General features: G+C 59.1%; 5 protein-coding genes across 5 annotated transcripts; 3 read left to right on the top strand and 2 right to left on the bottom strand.

Moving 5' to 3' along the window:
* The first annotated feature begins 1,290 nt into the window (after positions 1 to 1,290).
* Positions 1,291 to 4,251, top strand: K452DRAFT_258291 (uncharacterized protein). Its single transcript, XM_033538466.1, has 2 exons — positions 1,291 to 2,363; positions 2,419 to 4,251. Exons 1-2 carry the CDS (start codon positions 1,503 to 1,505, stop codon positions 3,817 to 3,819), a joined length of 2,262 nt encoding a protein of 753 aa, XP_033392728.1. The 5' UTR covers positions 1,291 to 1,502; the 3' UTR covers positions 3,820 to 4,251.
* A 284-nt stretch (positions 4,252 to 4,535) lies between these two features.
* Positions 4,536 to 6,213, bottom strand: K452DRAFT_302297 (uncharacterized protein; the record flags this gene model as incomplete). Its single annotated transcript, XM_033542573.1, has 2 exons — positions 4,536 to 5,750; positions 6,046 to 6,213. 2 exons carry the CDS (start codon positions 6,211 to 6,213, stop codon positions 4,536 to 4,538), a joined length of 1,383 nt encoding a protein of 460 aa, XP_033392727.1.
* Positions 6,214 to 9,958: 3,745 nt separating this feature from the next.
* K452DRAFT_215005 (uncharacterized protein) lies at positions 9,959 to 10,903 on the top strand (the record flags this gene model as incomplete). Its single annotated transcript, XM_033536234.1, has 1 exon — positions 9,959 to 10,903. A coding segment is annotated over one exon (945 nt), but the record flags the coding sequence as incomplete, so codon positions are not given.
* Positions 10,904 to 12,027: 1,124 nt separating this feature from the next.
* On the top strand, positions 12,028 to 12,444 carry K452DRAFT_114788 (uncharacterized protein). The gene has a single exon (XM_033535073.1). The coding sequence runs from the start codon at positions 12,085 to 12,087 to the stop codon at positions 12,319 to 12,321; it is 237 nt and encodes a 78-aa protein (XP_033392725.1). The 5' UTR covers positions 12,028 to 12,084; the 3' UTR covers positions 12,322 to 12,444.
* Positions 12,445 to 13,279: 835 nt separating this feature from the next.
* On the bottom strand, positions 13,280 to 15,423 carry K452DRAFT_362159 (uncharacterized protein; the record flags this gene model as incomplete). Its single annotated transcript, XM_033546482.1, has 3 exons — positions 13,280 to 13,996; positions 14,045 to 15,219; positions 15,388 to 15,423. 3 exons carry the CDS (start codon positions 15,421 to 15,423, stop codon positions 13,435 to 13,437), a joined length of 1,773 nt encoding a protein of 590 aa, XP_033392724.1. The 3' UTR covers positions 13,280 to 13,434.
* Positions 15,424 to 15,490: the final 67 nt, after the last annotated feature.

The following is a 15,490-nucleotide window of genomic DNA, read 5'->3' as shown; positions in this document are numbered from 1 at the left end:
GGTGCCCCTTCCGAGCACGTCGGGCACAGCAAGCGCGTTGAACGCGACGAGCGCGCTGAATTCGACGTCGTCTTCTTCCTCGGCTGTGGGTCCTCGCACTAGAACGTCTACCTCGACTTCCCTCTTTGTCACCAGCAGCACTATGACATCCTTGGGCTCGACCTTCGTTATGACGATCACGGAGACAAGCTATATCACCACAGTCACGCTGACGGGCATCGGGCCTACCCGCTCGGTGGTCACTGTGACGTCTACGTCGACGGTCCCGTTCGCTACGCCGGTGAATGAAACGACCACGGGGGTCGCGGTCGGCACGCCGCTGAACGGCACAAGTGCTGTTGCGGCGCCGACGGCTAATGCGACGGTGGTAGTGGCCGAGCCGAGCTTGACTACTACCACGATCAGCCCAGCAGTCAACTTCACGACGGCATGGACGACGATGAGCAATGGAACGGTCCTCCCTAGCGTCGTGCCTGCGAACTGCACGGCGGACCTGCTGACGGACATTAACAACTGCGGCCGCTGCGGCAACAAGGTAAGCCCCCCCCCCCCCCTTTCCCTTTCCCAACAACCTCCCCACACAACCACACAAACAGCCACCCAAACTAACCACCCCACGTCCCCCACCAGTGCGCGTCGGGCGTCTGCACCAACGGCGTCTGCGAAAGCCAACGCTGCGCCGGCTCCACGTGCGGCAACTTCTCGACCTGCGGCGGCGGCGGATCCTGCATCTGCACCTCCACAAGCTACGGGACAGGCTTCTGTCTCGATGGGGACATCGCGTGCGGCGGGCTGCCGGACTGCACGGACTCATCGGACTGCGGCAGCGGCGAGATTTGCGCTGTCAATACCTGCTGCGATCGTAATGTGTGCATTGCCTCCCAGACGTGCGATAATCTGGCCGCGGCGAGACGCGTGTTCTTGATTCGTGGGGGGTCGGATGCTAGGGTTGATACTATTGGGGGGGATTGGAGACGGTATATTCATGTCGATGGTGAGTAGGGAGTAGGGTGGGGGAGGGAAGGGAAGAGGAGGGGTGGGTGGGGGACGAGGAGTGAGGTGGCTGGATTGTATCGCATCGTATCGTAATAGTCAACTATGTAATGGATGTCCAAGTAATGCCTTTGAGCCTCCCATAATCATGATCGTGGTCGTGGTCGTGGTCGTGGTGTTTTCTACTCAGGTTCCCATTCGTCATTCTGCCTGAGGCACGCACGCTGCGGCCCGCGGGGGTCCGCGGAAGATCAGCCGCAGCGGAGGGACGTCACCGTCACCGTCCACGTCTGCGACCAAACACCAAACACCCAACCCCCACCAACCCACCTAGGTACCCACCTACCTAGGTACATACCTACCTACCAATCTCACCTCCACAAAACACACAAAACACACACACAGACATACAGACGCACAGAGAGACAGAGACAGCAATGCAGCACCCCGCAAGCACGCACTCGCTCGCCGCTCGCGCCTAGGATCGAGACGCAGACGCAGAAGCATAAATGCCCACGTACTTCTTCCACCTCGCGTTTGAGCTGTACCCGACTCCGCACCCGACTCCGCAGACGCACACAGAATCGCACGCGCAGACGCACACGCACGCGCAACCACACGCCAGAACAAGGACAGAGGCACCGACAGCAGAAGCAGCAGCAGCAGAAGGAGAAGAAGAAGAGGAAAGGCCGTTCCTGCCTCCGCCGGGCACAGACATCTTCGCGCCTGCGCTCCTGCCCGTCCACCGCGTTACGTCGTGGGCTGCGCCGGTGGTGAGGACGAAGCGGACGCGACGTGAGCGTGAGCGTAATAAGACTGGGACTGCGGACGAGAGCGGCGTTTGCGACCAGGTTGAGCAATCGCGGAAACCGATCACGCCTAGAGACTGGCGCTTCGACCGCGTGTCCATCCAGAGCATCGACATGGAGGCGCGCGGCGCAGACGGCAGCGGCGCCGGGGAAAAGCGCGCGTCGAGCGGCCTCGCGACAAAGGGCAAGTTTGTGCCGGCGGATCCGAAGAACACCGAGGTCGGGTGGGGCGTGGTGCATCTGTACCGGGACGCGCAGGAGACGCCGGGCCTGTACGACGACACGGCGTCGAGCACGGGGTCGGAGGCCGGCGCGCCTGGAAACGAGGCGTTCAGCGAGGAGGACTGCACCACGCTGTGCATTTTGGCTGTGCCGTCGTATATGACACCTTCGGACTTGCTGGGCTTTGTTGGCGAGCAGACGCGCGAGGACGTCAGCCATTTCAGGCTGATACGGACGGGCCGCGCGAATAAGTACATGGTGCTTATGAAGTTTCGGGAGGCGAAGAAGGCGAGGCAGTGGCGGAAGGAGTGGAACGGGAAGCTGTTCAACAGCATGGAGGTGCGTTGGAGCTTTGTTATTGAGTGCATGTGGAATACTAAGCTAACAACCCCAGCCCGAGAACTGCCATGTCGTGTTTGTCAAGTCGATCGAATTCCAGACCTCCGATGCCAACCGCGATCCTTCGAGCTTCCCCAACATGACCAACGACCCGTTCACGCCTGCAGCCAGGCCGGCCCCTACGGCACCGCTGCCCGCCAGCTCGTCCGAGACCAGCACGCAGATCGCGACGTCGCTGTCGGCGAAGCCGCTGGCGCCGCCAACGCCCTCGCTGGTGGAGCTCCCGACGTGCCCGGTGTGCCTGGAGCGCATGGACGAGACGACGGGCCTGCTGACGATCCTTTGCCAGCACGTGTTCCACTGCGCGTGCCTGGAGAAGTGGCGGGGCAGCGGGTGTCCGGTGTGCCGGTACACGCAGGCGGACTCGTTAGCAGCGCGAGGAGGCTACGGGGCGGACGGGACGGGCGCGGAGAACGAGTGCAGCGTGTGCGGGACGACGGCGAACCTGTGGATCTGCCTCATCTGCGGCAACACGGGGTGCGGGCGGTACGACGCGGCGCACGCGTTCCGCCACTACGAGACGACGGCGCACAGCTACGCCATGGACATCGCGACGCAGCACGTGTGGGATTACGCGGGCGACGGCTACGTGCACCGGCTGATCCAGACCAAGGCCGACGGGAAATTGGTGGACCTGCCCGCCGCGCACCAAACCGCAGCAGGGGCAGCGACGGCGGCGTCGGCGACGCAGCACCCGAACGCAGGGCTGGCCGGCGTGCCGGCCGAGTCGGTGCCGCGCGAGAAACTGGACAACATGGCCTCCGAGTACGCGTACCTGCTGACGTCGCAGCTCGACTCGCAGCGCGCGTACTTCGAAGAGCAAGTCGAGCGCGCAGCGGACAAGGCTGCGCAAGCGAGCGCGGCGGCGGACAAGGCGGCCGCGAGCGCCGAGCGCTTGGCGGCGCAGGTGCGGGAGCTGCAGGACGGGCGGGCGCGGGCCGAGACGGCGCTCGCGGAGCTGGAGCGCGAGCATGCGCGTGTTGCGGCGCGGGCGGGGAAGGCGGACGAGTTGGCGAGGGGACTGGCGAGGCAGGTGAGAGAGGAGAAGAGCGTTAGTGATAGCTTGATGGAGCGGATCCGGTTTTTGGAGGGGAGGGTTCGGGAGGGCGAGGTCAGGGTCGAGGTGCTGGAGGGGGAGAAGAGAGAGCTGGAGGAGGTGAATCGCGATTTGGGGTTTTTTATTAGTGGGGGGGAGAAGTTGCGGGAGTTGCAGGGGGGTGGTGACAGTACCGGAGGGGGTGATGGGGGTGGTGGAGGTGGAGGTGGAGGTGGGGTCGGGCTCGGGGTTACGAGCGAGGAGATTGTCGAGGGACGGGTTGAGGTGCCTGTGCCGCCTCCGCCGCCGGCTGCGGGAGAGGAAAAGGGGAGGAGGAAGAAGGGCAAGGGAAGGAAGTAGTCTAGGTAGTCTAGGTAGTAAGTAGGTACACATGCCTGCGGGGTTCTTGCTTGCTTGTTTTGTTTTGTTTTGTGGATCGCGTCTTTCTTGCCTTTCTTGGTTTCTTGGCTGTTCTGTTCTGCTCTGTTGTTGTTGTGGTGGTGGTGGTGGCGTGCGTGTGTGGTGTTGGGCTGGTCAGGGTGGATTAGGGTAGGATAGAAGCAGTAGCATAGGCAGGTACGAAGGAATAAAGCACATCTTCAAGAATCAAGATAGCCCTAAATTCGGAATGGAAGAAGCCAAGTAGTTAGCTAGCTAGCGGTAAGGGGGTGGAATGTATAGAGTAGGTATAGGTATAGAGAATTATAGCATAGCATTATATACGTTTACTTCAGCGCAGAAGAGTGGGATTAACTATATGTATAAAGGAGTCGAGGGAAGAGAAGAAAAAGTAAAAGGAGAAGAAAGGTTCCAGTTAGTAGAGTAGTATAGTAGAGCGCACTTGTGTTTGTGCGTCAGCTTTACTGTTTATAAATAGGTAGGTAGGTAAGTGAGTATTTGCGTTTAGATATATATATCGGGATATATCGGGCCATGAGGTGCGTGGATACGAATAGTAGGATTATAAGCTACCTATGCACAAGATAGACAGACAAACACGCACGCGCATGTCGCGTACTTGCCCAGTTTCCGCGCCAAACCAGCCCCAACACCAACGCCAATCCAGGTAAACAACGCTACCCCCCAGCAGCGTCCCAAATGGCGCACACGAACCGGCCTTTCCCCTCCCCCTCCCCCTCCCCCCTCTCACCCAACTCACCCTGCCCACCCACCCGCTGCGGCACAGGCACCACGCCCCCCCTCCACATGCGCACATACCTGACGCCGGCATCGCGCCAGCCGAGCTCCGTGAACAGCGCCGCAGCGGCAGGGTTCAGGGTGAGCGGGAGCTCTGCTGTGATTGTTTTTGTTCCCGAGCCCACGCTCCCGGAGCCCCCTGCACTCCCGGAGCCCCCTGCACTCCCGGAGCCCCCTGCACTTCCGGAGCCCCCTGCACTTCCGGAGCCCCCTGCACTTCCGGAGCCCCCTGCACTTCCTGAGGCAGCTGTAGGGGGAGGGGGAATGGAAGAAGCATGGGGGGAGGGGGAAGAGGTAGTCAGTACCGCTGTACGCATCGCCCACGCCAGCAGGGCGCGCGCTCGTGTCCAGCTGGTCGCGTAGAGCGGGCCGAGGCGGAAGCCGGCGGGCGCGGCGCGCAGGAGGGCGATTGAGAGGAGGCTGTCCTCGTCCTCGTCCTCGTCCTCGTCTTCGTTTGCAGATGAAGGAAAATGAGGGGCAACGACACCCCCCCTCACGTCGCAGCGCCCAAACAGCGCCTCCCTTGTCCACAGCCCCGGCCGCGAAAACCCCGTCAGCGCCGCATCTGTCGCTGCAATGTTGGCGTGAAGGCCTGTGTCGTCGGGGGCGACATGCAAGACCACCTCCTCGCTGGCCCTCCCCTCCTCTATCAACCCCATCCCACCCACCTCCCAAACCCACACCCCAACCTCGCCCACCCGCCTAAACCCCCACCGCTCATACAGCCCCACCACATCCCCCGCCGCGTCCAACCCCACGACCCGCACGCCGCGCTGCTCGAGCTCCGCGGCCGCGGCATCCCAGAGCAGGCGCCCGATGCCGTGGTTGCGGTGGCTGGGGGCGACGCTGAAGAAGCCGATGTATGCTGTTGCTGCTGCGGCTGCTGCTGTGGCAGTGGCCGTGGTGGTAATGGTGGTGTTTGTTTTTTGGTTGGTGCTGTTGGTGTGTGTGGTTGTGTTGGTGGTGTTTGGGATGGGGTAGGGGAAAGGCATAATCTGCCCGACTGGCGTGGTGGGTTGGGAGGAGGGGAAGGCGAGGAGGTGCAGGCCGCCTGCGGCGACGTAGTGGGAGTGGTGGTCTTCGGGGCCGCGGTTCTGTGCGTGGTGTTAGTTGGGGGCGTGCTGTGTGTGTGTGGGGAGGTGTGGTGAGGTATGAGATAGGTTGCCAAATGGTGGTGCTGATGATGATGACGATGGTGCCATGAGCGCGACTGCGCCTGCGAGCGCGACTGCGCCTGCGAGCGCGACTGCGCCCACCAGCTATACGTAGGTAGACCGCGTAGGCATCGCGAGGCTACGCTCACTACCAGCACCACCAGACAAACAGAACAAACAAACAAGCCGCACACAAAGACAAAACAACCACAAACAACAACACAAACATACATACCCACCCCAGCTCCCGCATCTGCTCGCACCAAAAACCCCTTGACTCGGTCTCGTCCGCCGCGACGCGGACGACGTAGTGCGGCTGCGGCTGCGGCTGCGAGTGCGATAGCGGCTGCGACTCAACTGGTTGCTCCGAGTGCGGCTGCGGCGATGACGATGGCGCGGCCATGGTGTCTTGGGTCTTGGGTCGCGACAGCTCCGCCCGACCGACCGACCGGCAGGCAGGCAGGCTTGACCGGAGAAAGAATAGGATACGAGCCCGTCACTGAGCGAGCGAGCGAGAACGAGTGCGTTCGTGTGGCGCTGCGCTGCGCGGGAGTTACGGCCGGAGAGCGCGAGCGAGCGAGCGAAAGAGGCGAGGATGAGGGGGCAAATGGAGAGAGAGGGGAGCTGCGGCTGCGGCTGAGGGCCTGGTGGGTAGGTAGTAGGAGGTAGTATTGGTTGGGCTGGGGTGCTGGGTGGGTGGCGCGTTCGTTGGTTGGTTGGTTTGTTGGTTGTTAGCTGGCTGGCTGGCTGGCTTGCTGGGGGGATGGGTATGTATTGTGTGTGCTTGGGTAGAGCAGGGTAGGGTACGGTACGAAAGAGGTAACTGAGCTCCGGGGTGGCGACCTATTCACAGACACCTAGGCTCGGCGAGGCAAAGCTCGCTGCTCAGCTTGGGGAGCGGGCAGGGTAACGAACACAAACGCGACGACGACGACGATGCAGGAAGAGACGGAAATACAACGACACCAACAACGAAAATGACGACAACGAAACGACAACAACAGCAAGAAAACCGAAACCCAAATAAAGCCAGCACGTTCCCGTTCCGGCAACGCGACCGCCACGCCACGCCAGGCCGAGGCGAACCTGCACGTACGGCGCTGGAACGGTACCGTTCGTGTTGTTGGAAGCGCAAACGACGAACAAATAGCTGGAGCGGCGCAAACGAACCGCTCGGGACCAACTCCAGGTATGAAGGGGAGCAAGTGCCTATTCGGGCAGGCCGAGATAGGAGCACCTAAGGTAGGCAAGGCAGCGATCGGTGTTGGAGTCGTGGATGGCTGCTGCAATGCAGAGCGCTGAATCAGCTTGCCTTGCCGGGCGGCGGGCGAGAAGGAGGACCTAGGCGTGCAAGGCTAGGTATTGTATTGGCGTTGGCGCGCCCTCTGACGTGAGAGGCCGTCCCTACCTACCTATCTGTACCCTGCCTACTCGAGCACGGAGTAGGAGTAGATCTGTCGTTCTCACCCAGATGGTGCGCACCTACGGTGGTGCCGTGCCGCCCGAATGCGGGGGAGCAGCCTCAGCCGGGTGGGTGTGTGGCCGGCTGCTGGGCCTGGCTGCTCCGGCTGCTGCTTCGCTGCTGACGATTGCCCGGCAATGCGATGCGCTGCGAAATGTCTCGGGAGCGACGGGCAGAGAGTGGCGGAGCTGACGATGACGACGCCGATGATGATGATGCTGGTGCTTGTCGTCGTCGTGCGTGCGTCGTGGTGTTGACCGGTGATGGTGGGTGGTGTCGTGTTTCACGGACGCTCGGACGCTTGCTCGGAGTCCGGCCACAGCATCAGCAGCAGCAGCGACAGCAGCGGGGGCAGCAAAGAAATGGGAAGAAATGCAACTGGCGCGAAACGGGGCTCTCGATTGCCGTGACGGGTCTAGTTGGTTTCACGGGGACAATCGAAACGGTTTCTGCACATGGCATGGCTAAGGTATTTCGTGCGTCGTCGCCGTGTCCCAGAATAGCCTCTGAAATTACCTACGCGCCAGGAGCCGGGCGTGCAGCAGCGAGATAAAGAAAGCAAACGGCAGCGGCAGCGCGCCAACCAGACGGTCGGTAACTAAAGCCATCATCTCTTTGTCGGCCGTCCGGACCCCGGGGGGGGGGAAGCGAGCGCTTAGCCGCGACGAGAGACCACGGCCCATGAGGTGGTGGTGGCATGTTTGGTTTCGCGTCTCATCCCACGACAAACCACAATGGCGCGCGCGCTTCGAGAAGGCTTCCATGAAAGAAGGGGCGAAGCAAGCACGCGTTCCAGCTAGCCAGAGTCAGCCAGCCTGCCCGCCCGCCTGCCTGCCTGCGTCTGTCGGCCGGCCAGCCCAGCAGCCCTGCCGGCGGGGTGCGTGGATACCTGCGTAATGGACGTCGCACCGAAATACACGCAGCATGCGATTGGCAGGGCGGAACGAGGCGGGCATGCGGGCGCTTAATCCGGCTGCGCTGCGCCGCGCCGTCGCGGACCCCTCCCCCCCTAACTACCTAGGTACGAAGCTCGCGGGTTGCGGGAGAGGACGGACGGCGGAAGGATGTGAGGAGGAGGAGGCCGAGGTCACGAAGAGGCACGCGAGCTGCCACTTGCTTTCTGCCCGTGAGGAATGACGGCATGACATGAGTCAAGTCAGGTGACAGAGACGGCGAAAAGACCGAGCACATGCCCCCGCATATCGCGCCGCCGCACATCACGCAACACGCAACTGATGAATTTTGTTGCAGGGCATGACCGCTCTGGCATGTCTGGTGGCAGCCCGAAATGTTGGGCGTCGGGCTCGGGGGGCCAGAAGAGGCCTTAGGCCTTAGGCAGGCAGGCCGCCGGGCCGAGGAGGAGGAAGAAGAAGAAGAAGGGAAGAGAAGTCAGCGGGAGGAGCGGGTGTGGCTGGCGCAGGGATGAGCAGATGCGGCAAGGATGGACGGTGGGATGGGCAGTAGTGGGCACACACAGCCTTCGCCCACTCGCCCACACGACACCACCACGCACACGCACGCACATTCCAGACGCGCACCCTTTGTAGCACTGCCCCAACACGTGCATGCGGGGAGCGTGCCATGGCCGTTTGCAGCCGGCTCACACTGTGTCCCTCGTCCTGGCTCGCGCGCCCGGCCAGTTCATCAGCCACGCCTTTACGTGGCTAGTGGCTTGACAACTAGTCGTGTTCGCAGCAGTCGGCCGATCCCTCTCTTGGACGACCGAGGAGGCTGGGGCCCACCGCCGTTCGCCATCATACAGGGTGACAGGGCAAGGCCAGAAAAAAAAATAAGGTCAGCCAGCCTGGTATATACTTGCGTGGCGCGCCCTTGCGTGCGGATGGCCTCTCTTTTCTTGCCTCCCACAAACGAACGAACCAACGAACCAACGATATAACCCAAGTGTGTGCTTGCCAGCTCATCTAGCAAAGAGCGCACCCACCACCGCCCGCACTTTCCCGACATCAGAGAAAGAAAAAATCTCTTTTGTCCCCCCACTGCCGCCGCTGCACCGTACGCCCGCCCGCAGCCAAAAAGCGCTCGCTCGCAGAGAGTCTTGAAACACGCCCAGCAGCCGTCGAGCGTGAAACAGCCTATCGCGCGCGCTCTCTTGTTCGATCTGCCGCCGCCAGACCTTTTGGCGCCGACCGGGGGCCATCGACGCCTCTCAGCCAATCAATCCTCCGACCCGCACACATCCCCAGATCGCCGCCATCGCGACGGTGAACATAAGTAACTACCGCGCCGCCCGCCAACTGTGACCTGCCTCATCAATCCATCTTTCTTTGAACGTCTCCGCCTGGTTGTTGGAGCTTCGCCTTTTTTCGCGTTTTCTTAGCCTCTTTCATTTTTTTCAAAGAATTCCCTCCTCCGCAGCACAGCCTTCGCTCGGCGGATTCAACCCCACCGCTACTTTCCCTAATCACGAGCCTCTCCGCCGGTCGGTCTGCCTCGTCTAATCCACCCTCTTTAATCTAATTGTCTTGCCTTTCACTTCGCTTGGCAATTCACTTCAACAACACCATCACCATCTATCTCTTCTATTGTCGCCAACAATACCCAAAGGCACAATAGCTTTGTCCATCTTTTTATTCCACGCCATCTACGACTTCATCGCTTCTTCTACTTCTGCCATCTGAGTCTTGCAACTCTCTCACATACACCTCTCGCAATGGCTTCCTACACCAACGTCAGCGCCGAGCACAATGCTGCCGCTCTCGACTACTTTGTTCAGCTCCCCGTCTCCAAGGAGATGATCACCTACCTGGCACACAAGGCCACCCAAGTCATCCGCTGCGAGCCTCAGCAGCTCAACAAGAACCTTCCTCCCACGCCTCCGTCGACGCCGCCTCAGCAACCCGCCTCGTTTGGTCGCGAGCCCGTTCTGCCTTCGGTTGAGACGTTCATCACTTCGCTGGTTGAGCGCAGCCACGTCGGCGTGTCGACGCTGATGACGTCGCTCGTCTACCTCGCCCGGCTCAAGGCTCGCCTGCCGCCCGTCGCCAAGGGCATGCGCTGCACCGTGCACCGCATCTTCCTGGCGTCGCTGATCCTCGCGGCCAAGAACCTCAACGACTCGTCGCCCAAGAACAAGCACTGGGCGCGCTACAGCATGGTCCGCGGCTACGACAACTTCGGCTTCTCGCTGACCGAGGTCAACCTGATGGAGAAGCAGCTGCTCTTCCTGCTCGACTGGGACATGCGCGTCAACGCCGACGACCTGTACACGCACCTCGAGCCCTTCCTCGCGCCCATCCGCGACTACCAGACCCGGCAAGCCGAGAAGGCGCGCCTGGCCGCCAAGCGCAAGGAGATGCAGGCGCAGCTGCACGCCGCGCACCAGGCCCACCAGCAACAACAAACGTACGGCCTCGCGCTCAGCGGCATGCCGCTCACGCCCCCCGACGACCGCCGCATCCCCTACTCGCACTACCGCCAGGACAGCAGCACCAGCAGCCACTACGGCAGCCACAGCCGCATGCCCTCGCTGTCGCCGGCGTCGCGCACCTCGTCCTCGTCATCAAACACGTCGCCCGCCAGCTCCGCTTCGTCGATGCACGACGCCTCGCCTGTGCACGTCCAGCACCTGCACCGCTACGACGTCGAGGCCGGCGCCCACGTCGTCCACATCGGAAACGGAGGGTCGCTGAAGGCGCTGCCGCGCCCTGTCGCTGTTGTCGACGAGCCCGCTATGTCCATGCAAAAGGCCATGTCCATGACCATGCCTGCTAAGCCTGCCGCTAAGAAGCCCCGTACGACTGCGGGCGGTGCGCCGGGCTTGCTCGCCCGCTTCCAGAACTGGGCGGGTGGCGCGGCCGTGTATGGCCGTGCGTGACTGGCTCCAGGCGGCTGCTTGGGCGGCGCGCAGTTGTAACGATGGGACGATTTGTTATGTGCGGGTTTTTCTTTCTTCCTTTCTTCGCAGTAGCTTGCTGCGGCGGCTTACTTCTTGCTTGTCTTATGACTACTTGGGTGTCTCTTGGTTGGTCGGTTGGGATGGACGGGGTCGGGGTTTCCATGGGGGTTTTTTTGGGGAAGACGACTGCGACGACTGCGAGCGTGACGACGATACGATTGCTTGCTTGCTCTACACACATCACATCAACTCTTCACACAACACACCACGCATACACGCATACACGCATACACCAACAACACGAATTGGAATGACACTTGCTTCTTCAACTTCTTCTCGATCATCACATCGACTCATCACCTCAACATCTCACTCACTCACACACTCACACACACACACTCACACACGCTACGCTCACGCTCACGCACGCATGCCGGCATGTTGTACATGACACACTCATCCTTCCGCTCTCCGTCTTCGGCTCTTGCATGTTCTTGTTCTCGTTCTCGTTCACGGGCAGGGCGTTCTTGCTTCTTGCTTCTTGCTTCTTGCTTCTTCGTCGGCATTCATCATCAGGGCTGTTTGGCTTGGCTGGTTTGTTGTCTGGTCTGGCTTTTCTTGCTTGCTTCGTCTTTTCCTTCTTGCGTTCACTTTGCTTTCAGTGCTACTGCATTTCTAGAGCTGGCTGGGGGGTGCATGACTGGGCTTGCATTTGGCATTTGGCATGGCATTGGTGGCGCTTAACGTGGGGTTTATGGTTATGGTTATGAATGAGTGATGGCCTTGGACTGGGGGTGGCAGTGAGAGAATGGTGAGGAGATGTATATACATCAGACAGATCGATTGATAGCAAAAAAAAAAAAAGATGAAAACTTTTTTTTTATTTTTTATTTTTTTGAAAACCGTCTGGTGGGGTGTGGTTTGGGTCGGTTGAGTGGGGTGGAAGAGGTTAGAAGATGCGTGCGTGCGTGCGTGCGTGCGTGCGTGCGTGCGTGTGCCGTGTGCCGTGTCGTGTGGTCTTGGTCTTGTATGGATGGATAGGTCGATGGGTCGATGGGTGGGGTTTTTGTGTTTCGTACTTAGTATTTTATATTTTATGCGGTTTAGCTCCTCTTCCTTGCCTCTTTCTTGCAGCTTGCCTCTGGTCTCTAGTCTCTTACTCTAGTATAGTAGTGGTCTCTTACTGTATGTAGTAGTAGCGTATATAGTAGATATAGTATAGTAAAGAAGTAAGTAAGTAAGCAGTAGCGTACTACAAGGCGCGTTAGGATGGCGGGGGAAGGGGAAGAGGAAGGGGGTAGTTAGGTTTAGTTTAGCGTTTAGTTGTGTGTGTGTGTGTGTGTGTGTGTGCGTGCGGGGCTCATCGACACCCAACTTCAGATAAGTGCTAGATAACAGATGGGCAAATACGTAAGGCAAGGTTAAGATAATAAACAAGGTTAAGCGTAGACATACGAATATCTTCTACTGTATTTATCATACAGACTCAGTGCACGCTGGTTGTTTAAGAACCAAGTCTCTACTAAAAAGCTCCTGCAAATCCCACGTACGAGTCCAGTATATCGACTACAGCCGTGAAAACACTCTATATATATATACCTACTCACAGTACACATTTCAACCAGAAGACGCGGCGTGAGGGCGCTGGTGGTTAAGGTGGTTAGGAGGCTGGAGCTGGAGAGGATGCATGTGCGTGTAAGTGTGCTCGCACTCGGTTCCTGGGTAGAGGTGGTGGAGGAGACGGTGGTGCCACCGCGCTCTGGGACAGCAAGTATGCAGCATGCATAATCGCTACAAAGTCCACAGACCACACGCACAAGTATATAAGGCCCAGTTGTCGTTCATTCAGCATGGCCCCTGTGAATGATGCCTCCCTCTCTAACTGGTTTACTGGTCGACTGGTTCGCCGGTCCTGGTTTATCGACTTGGGTTGTATGGGTTATACCCAAACGAGTAAGTGTCACACTCCAGGCGCCGTACTTTTTGCTGGCGAGTTCGATTCCTGGCTGGGCCATTTATTTTTTTTCTTTTAGCTTTTTTATATCTTCAAATAGCTCTTTAGTAATAAAACACTCTTCGCTCACGTCACTGAAACGAAGTTCTTCACACACAACCGCACACACAACTAGATGAACTTGCATATCATTCATTGCCAGCAAACTATCAGACAGCCATCAGTCCCCATAGACTACTGTATCACTACAAAGAAGCAAGCCAAAAGAACACCCCACCTAGCCACGTACTCTCATCCTTCATGAATCATAAATCCGTTTCGTAGCGAATCGAAATAACCACACCCAAACATCTCACTCGGCACGACCGCGACCTAGACCACGACCACCACGGCCAAGCCCACGGCCAAGCCCACCACCGCCGATGCCGCGGCTGCCACGCCCGCGCACTGTAATGGCTCTGGGGCCACTTGGAGGAGACCGCGGGAGTCGGTAGTCGAAGAGGTCACGCTCAAAGTAGTCACGGTCGAAGAGGTCGCGCTTGAAGAGGTCACGGCCACGGCCGCGGGAGCCACGTCCACGCGGCGACAGCGAGCGCAGCCGGCCACTGTCCATGGCGTTGTTGCCGCGATAGTCGTTCCGGCCCGAGGTCATGCCTCGGTGGTAGCTGGGCATGTACTTGTCCGAGGAGCGGCGGTGCGGCGACGGCGATCTGCTCCGGCGAGCGTGGGAGGCGCGGGAAAACGACGCAGTTCGGTTGCGGCCGGGGCCGGGGCTCCTGTCTCTATATGACCTCGTGTTGTCGCGGTAATCGGTCCTCGTCTGCGGGCGGTTCTCACTGCGACTGACGGATGAGCTCAAGCGGGAAGCATACGCGTCGCGCGTGCTGGAAGAAAGGGGTCGGTTATGGAGGGAACTGCCCTGTCGTCATCGTATTCCATGTTAGTTTTTGGGGAGAACTTACGAAGGGGTTTCGCTCTGGCCAATAACACGATGGCTGCCACGCTCTTTGTCATTGCGCGTCTCCAGATTGATCTTACTTACTCTTCCACCTTGCGCACTAGTGTTATTTGAGGACAGTCCATGCTTGTTGGCGACGTTCGAAACGGTCATTCCGCGCGGACGGTTAGCATCGATTGCGCTGGAACTAATCAGTGGCTGTAGCGGCGGCATGACTGAGAAAGCCCTGCGGCTCGGCTCTACAAACTCAGATGCTCGAAAAGCTTGAACCCGCTGGATCTCCAGGTCCTTGTGTTGTTTATTAAGCTTCTGCTCCGCATGAAATATGCTCGGCTTGTTTTTGCGGTATTCAACATCGTGATAGCCGGTGAAGTTGAGCCAGTCCTTTAGATCATCATCATCCATATCAGTGTCGGGAGCCATGGTGTTCACGGTAGCGTTGCCCTGGCGTTGCCTTGATGGCAAAGTGATATCGGGAGCGGCATCCTTGCGCTTGGCAGTTGCTCCAAGTCTACGCTCCGTCTTGGGAAAAGTGGTGGAGGTCGTTCCGGGAAGCGCGCTTCCGACGCAGCTTATGTGGAGCGTTCCACCGCCGTCTTCAGTATGCGCGAGCGAACTGGCCTCTGGACGCTGCTCGGTCTTGCGGGTAGTATTGTGAGCATCGTGAACATTCATATCACTACGTGTTGGCTTCGATGCCTTTACATCGTCAATGAGAGCGTCAATGTCGGCTGAAGTGTGGGTGCTGCCGGAGCGCTTGTTGGATAGGCGGTTAGCAATGAGCTTGGCTTTCAGTTGAGCTGCTCTTTCTTTAAGGTCGTTTGAAAGAGGGGCGTTTGCCTCTATGTTGCCGGTAGAGGCCTTGTCCTGCTTGTCCTGCTTGTCAGAGGCATTGCTGTCATCTTTCGATCGCCTCACTTCGTAGTCCAGAGTCGTGTTCGGAGCATAAGCATGTTGTTGCATTCCTGGACCGCAGGGCTGCTGTTGGTAGGCGCTATGCGTTATGTCGTATTCAGCATTCGCTATTCTTGGGTCACGGTAGTATAGTGGATATGGATTGTAGCCGGTCATGGGGACGAAAGCAGAGAGGTCCTGCTGGAACTGCCATGGATTGAACATCTTGTCAGCACCTATTACAGGCGCCCGGTCGCAGGCACTGTGACGCCAGCGGGAAAGAAGCTGTTTGTTAGCAGAAGAGAAAGTCAGTACCCCAAGCCTGGGGTCTGGGTGAAATCAATCAAGTCGGGAGGTTGTCGGCACCATTGGTGAGGAAGAGGCCGGCGTGTTTACGATTTACGACCAGATCAAAAACGCGCTAGCTTCGCGTGACGTCACATGCGCGCTAACCTCATTCGGCAAAGGCTTGCGAGTGATCGAGTCCATGGTGAGCCCAATTTCAAAAGTCTACGGTTCCTTGTAAAAGGCCTGTGTTTGTTTAAGGCGGGACGAG

Source organism: Aplosporella prunicola, assembly GCF_010093885.1.
Source record: "Aplosporella prunicola CBS 121167 unplaced genomic scaffold K452scaffold_35, whole genome shotgun sequence".
NCBI lineage: Eukaryota > Fungi > Ascomycota > Dothideomycetes > Botryosphaeriales > Aplosporellaceae > Aplosporella > Aplosporella prunicola.
Note: the sequence above shows the minus strand (reverse complement) of the source record. Positions and strands in the feature narration are given on the sequence as shown.